Below are 5269 nucleotides of genomic sequence, written 5' to 3' on the forward strand. Positions count from 1 at the left end.
TTAGTAGAGACGGGGTTTCACTGTGTTAGCCAGGATGGTCTCGATCTCCTGACCTTGTGATCCGCCCACCTCAGCCTCCCAAAGTGCTGGGATTACAGGCGTGAGCTACTGCGCCTGGCTCATTTTTTAAAATAGAGACAAGGTCTTGCTATGTTGCCCAGGCTGGTCCTGAATTCTTGGTCTCAAGTGATCCTCCTGCCTCGGCCTCCCAAAGTGCTGGGATTATAGGCATGAGCCACTGTGCCTGGACCCCGGTGAACTCTTCTCATGTTTCCCTCTCAAACCCACTGGTAGTGGACACTGCTGCCTACTGCACTTCCCGGCATTCTTTTTGCCCCCGTGACCACACCTGGGACTCTTCTTCAGAGCATGCCCACAGGACCCGAAAGTGCCTGGAAGTTCACATCCCAGGAGGCCCTCAGCCGCCACTCACCAGTGAGGGATATGAAAACCTGTGTCCCTCGCTGGGCACTGGAACATCCCGGAGCCTAACTTATCCCCCTGGGCTCCTGTGCAGGCCCAGGCTGAGGCCTCCCTCTGCAGATTTTACCTGAGGTGCCCCTCACTCAGCCTCCTCACCAGCCAGCTGTGCCCTGTTTCCCCTTCTCCCCTGCAGATGTCTCCTGATGAAATTTTTTTTTTTTTTTTGAGACAGAGTCTTGCTCTGTTGTCCAGGCTGGAGTGCAGTGGCACAATCTTGGCTCATTGCAACCTCCACCTCCTGGGTTCAGGTGATTCTCCTGCCTCAGCCTCCTGAGTAGCTGGGATTACAGGCACCCGCCACCACACCTGGCTAATTTTTGTATTTTTAGTTGAGACGGGGTTACACCATGTTGGCCAGGCTGGTCTCGAACTCCTGACCTCAAGTGATCTGCCCACCTCGGCCTCCCGAAGTGCTGGGATTATAGGAGTGAGTCACCGCGCCCGGCCCTGATAAATTAAGTGCACACAAATCATTACAGGGTCTGCTTCAACAATGGCATTCCCAGCCAGCCAGCAGGGCCCGCCTTTCCTGTCCTATCCCTGGGCAGATCCTAATGGTTCTAGCTTCACCTGTTCTCACTATTACACCACACTGCCCGCACGGGTCCAGGCACAGCCAGGAACGGCCATCTCTTGCCTGGATGCCAGACCCACCCTCTCCCTGGTCTCCCTGCTTCCCCTCCTGCCAGTAGTCCAATCTCCATGCAGCAGATGAGGTGAACTCCAAATGAACAAATCATCTATTCCCACCCTTGCTTTAAACTCTCCCATGGCTCCCACCTGCCAGAGAATAAAATCCACCTTTCTTGCTATGGCCCATGGGGCCCTGCATGTTCCGGCTGCTGCTGACCTCCCTGCCTTTCTTGCCCTCCATCCCTGGCTCTTCGTTGGACCTCCCAGCACTGCCCAAAATAACTTTCTCACTGCCCAAGAGGACGAGGTAGGAGAATCACTTGAGGACAAGAATTTGAGACCAACGCCGGGTGTGGTGGCTCACACCTGTAATCCCAGCACTTTGGCAGGAGGATGGGTTCAGCCTAGGAATTCAAGACCAGCCTGGGAGACATGGTGAAATCCCACCTCTACAAAAAAGTACAAAAATAAGCTGGTCATGGTGATCTATACCTGTAGTCCCAACTACTCAGGAGGCTGAGGTGGGAGGATTGCTTGGGTCTGACAGGTGGAGGCTGCAGTGAGCCATGATCATACCACTGCACTCCAGTCTGGGCAACAGAACAAGACTCTATCTCAAAAAAAAAAAAAAAAAAAAAATTAAATGCCTGTATGTGACCAATCGCTCCTTTATTCATTACAGCAGAGCTCTGAACACTCTGTCACCTCAAAGCCTTTGCACCTGCTGTTCCCACCCGGAGACACCATTCCGTCACTGGCTCTTCTTCATCCCTCAGGTCTGCTCAAATGTCGCCTCCTGTGCAAGACCCTCCCTGACTACCAAGCTTAACAGATGTCCCCTCCACCTAACTCAGGACCTTGGCATTTTGTTCCTTTCTTTTAATACCAATTTCAACTGATTAGGTTACATGTTCACAGGAAAAGCTAAAAGCTTGAATTTGGGAGAACAGGGCTTCTCTGAGCCTCAGCTTCCTCATCCGCAAAAAAAGAATAACAGCACCTGCCTCAAGGTTTGCTACGGAGATGAATCCAATGCCACCACCAGGGTGATTGCTCAGGAGAGAGAACCCAGGCATGTCTGGGAGTCAAAGGAGGCTAACACGAGTCTCTCCATCTCACCACTGTGCCCTGAGTGGCAGAGCCCAACCTGCCACCTCCAAACTGTGTGACCTCTTACCAGATAAGCCTCCTCACTTTGAATGTGAGCATAACAGCCAGGGGCGATGGCCCACGCCTGTAATCTCAGATGTTTGGGAGGCCGAAGCAGGAGGATCACCTGAGGTTGGGAGTTTGAGACCAGCCTGACCAACATGGAAAAACCCCGTCTCTACTGAAAATACAAGATTAGCTGGGCGTGGTGGTGCATGCCTGTAATCCCAGGTATTCGGGAGGCTGAGGCAGGAGAATCGCTTGAACACGGGAGGTGGAGGTTGCAGTTAGCCATGATCATGCCATTGCACTCCAGCCTTGGCAACAAGGGTGAAACTCCGTCTCAAATAAAAAAAAAAAAAAAAAGAGGAAAGTGAGCATAACAGACAGGGCATGGTGGCTTATGCCTCCTACTCTTGCCTTCCGTTATCCGTGGTTCCCGAATCTGTGGATTCAACCAACTGTGGATGGAAAATACTCAGGAAAAAAAAAAAAATCTACAAAGTTTCAAAAAGCAAAACTTGAATTTGCCCTACACTAAGCACTTCTTTGAATCCATGTGAATGAAGTGATGTGTAGGCCTGTATTATGTACTCTAGATGTGAGTAATCTAGAGGTGATTCAAAGTATAGGGGATTAGCTGGGCGCAGTGGTTCACACCTGTAATCCCAGCACTTTGGGAGGCCAAGGTGCGCGGATCACTCGAGGTCAGGAGTTCAAGGCCAGCCTGAGCAACATGGTGAAACCCCGACTCTACTAAAAATACAAAAAAATTAGCCGGGCATGGTGGTGTGTGCCTGTAATCCTAGCTACTCAGGGGGCTGAGGTTGCAGTAAGCCGAGATCCCACCCCGCCGCGGCACTCCAGCCTGAGTGACAGAGCGAGACTCTGTCAAAAAAAAAAAAATTAAAGAATTAGCCTGACGCGGTGGTGTGCGCTTGTAGTCCCAACTACTGGAGAAGCTGAGGCAGGAGGATTGCCTGAGCCAGAGAGATTGAGGCTACAGTGAGCCATGATCGCGCCACTGCACCCCAGCCTAGGCGACTGAGTGATACCTTGTATCAAAAAAAAAAAAAAAAAGGAAACAACACACACAGCGATTACTTTACCCCAGGGATTCTGTCAATGCATTACAAATATCAGATAGTTGAGTTTTGTTTTTTGTTTGTTTGTTTTTTTAGACAGGGTCTCACTTGTCACCCAGGGCGGGGTGCAGTGGCACGATCACAGCTCACTGCAGTGCAGTCTCGACCTCCCGAGCTCAAGCAATCCTCCCACCTCAGCCGCCCAAGTAGCTGGGACTACAGGCGTGTGCCACCACGCCCAGTTAATTCTTGTATTTTTTTAGAGACGAGGTCTCACTATGTCACCCAGGCTGGTCTCGGGCTCAAGCGATGCTCCCGCCTAGGCCTCCTATAGTGCTGGGATTACAAAGGCGTGAGCCACCACTCCCAGCCTCAGCTACTGAATTATTGAAACAATCCTGGGGGAACGGGTAATTAAAGCAGATACGGGGCCTTTCTACAGGTTTCAAAACTAGTCAGCTGCCGAGCTGGGGTTGGACGGCAGTTCAATCACTGCTCCTCGCACGGTCCCTCTGCGCCCGGCCTTTGTAAGGCCGCCCCTCCACGAGTTCCCGGCCCCCTCTGTCCCGCCCGGAGGCCCGCACCACCTTTCTTCCCCTTGAGTTGCATCTCTGGTTCCTCCATAGCGACCGCGGCCGAGCGAACCGGGAAACGGGACCGGAAGCCTGGAGGCTGGGACGGCCACCTAAGTCTTCCCTGCTGAAACTGGACGCCGCACGGTTCCAGTTCCGGCGTCAGAGGGCCCGCCCTCCCCGCTCCTCAGTCTTCGCGGACAGGAAAGGGGCTGTGAGACGGAGGGAAGGAGGCACACCCGGGGGTGGGGCGGTGAGGAGGGGGCGCGACGCCCCTGAGGCTGGTGGAGGGACACCCAGGCAGGAGAAGGGGAAGAACTCTCTCCCTTTCTGAACCCTCTTTTCCCAGAGAGACAAGCTGGGGGAGCCCTCCACGCATTACCCACTCGGACCGCATAAACTCCCTTCTTTAGCCCTCTGCCCCCGCCCTTGCTTATAAGCCTTTGAGACCACAGAAGGGACCTTGTGGAACGGGACGGCAAAGGTACGTTGCCCCTTTAAGTTCCAGACGCCCCGCGTACTTCCCCTACAGCTTCTTCTTGAGATAGCCCCGCCCATCTACCCGAAGCCGGAGCCGATTGGCTCCCTCTGGAAAAATCTGTGGGCGGGGTAAAGGTAAGCGGGCACAGGCGCTGTGAAATTCTCAGAGCCCATTAGGCCCCGCCCATTCCCTCGGAGTCGGTGAGGAGGTGAAAAGAAGGCGCAGGCGCAACTGCCCTCCCAGGGACCCAGCGGAACCCACGCCCTCCCCTAAGTCTTAAAGGGCTAGAGGCAGTACTTACTGCTTGGGCCCTTCCTCAGTTTTGGGGGGCGGGGTGCGCACGCGCAGTGGGGGAGCTCTGGGGTGGGGGTAGCGGTCGAGTATCAAGTTGCTTTCTGTCCTGGCAGAGGAAGCCAGATCGCTGAGGGTCCAGTCTCCAGCTTGCCTCCCGCTATATCCATTGGAAGAGAAAAGTTTGTGACTTGGGCCCTCAAGTTTTGAGAGAACTGGGCTTTAGGCGCGGGGGGACAGAGGAGGCTCGTGGGGAGGTGAGTGGACCTCCTGGATCGATTTGGGAAGCTCGGGTGGGAATGGGACCAATCACACCTTTGTTGAGCCCTCACTCATTCTGGGGACCCCCCCCAACAACTATAGCGAATATTTATTGAGCTCCGCCCTTAGCAGACCCCTGGATAAGCTGTGTACAGACGTAATTCGTTGTACGGCTCATTTCCACATTTTGTCGTGGAGGAAATTGAGGCTCAAAGATTAAGTCACATGCCCAAGTTCTAACGGCCTATAAATTGAGGGATTCGAACCCAGACAGCTGACCCTAGAGCCCTGGCTTTTTTTTTTTTTTTTTTTTT

General features: G+C 53.4%; 2 protein-coding genes across 8 annotated transcripts in view; one reads left to right on the top strand and one right to left on the bottom strand.

Annotated features, from left to right (window-relative positions):
• Positions 1 to 4527, bottom strand: part of MEF2BNB (MEF2B neighbor) — a 16438-nt gene extending 11911 nt beyond the window's left edge. For both annotated transcript variants that reach the window (XM_011990793.1, XM_011990801.1), the window contains exon 1: positions 3938 to 4527. In XM_011990793.1, coding sequence (XP_011846183.1) covers positions 3938 to 3974 — 37 coding nt within the window. In that variant the 5' untranslated portion in view covers positions 3975 to 4527. The remainder of the gene's footprint in view (positions 1 to 3937) is intronic.
• Positions 4058 to 5269, top strand: part of RFXANK (regulatory factor X-associated ankyrin-containing protein) — a 16290-nt gene continuing 15078 nt past the window's right edge. For 3 of the 6 annotated variants that reach the window (XM_011990757.1, XM_011990768.1, XM_011990785.1), the window contains exons 1-2: positions 4058 to 4406; positions 4811 to 4951. The gene's annotated coding sequence lies outside the window, so the exon portion shown is untranslated. Of the gene's footprint in view, positions 4407 to 4610; positions 4952 to 5269 lie in introns of those variants that run through there. The other 3 variants (XM_011990764.1, XM_011990775.1, XM_011990750.1) reach the window with 3 other exon arrangements.

The sequence above is a fragment of the Mandrillus leucophaeus genome, unplaced genomic scaffold (assembly GCF_000951045.1).
Source record: "Mandrillus leucophaeus isolate KB7577 unplaced genomic scaffold, Mleu.le_1.0 Scaffold11, whole genome shotgun sequence".
Lineage (NCBI taxonomy): Eukaryota > Metazoa > Chordata > Mammalia > Primates > Cercopithecidae > Mandrillus > Mandrillus leucophaeus.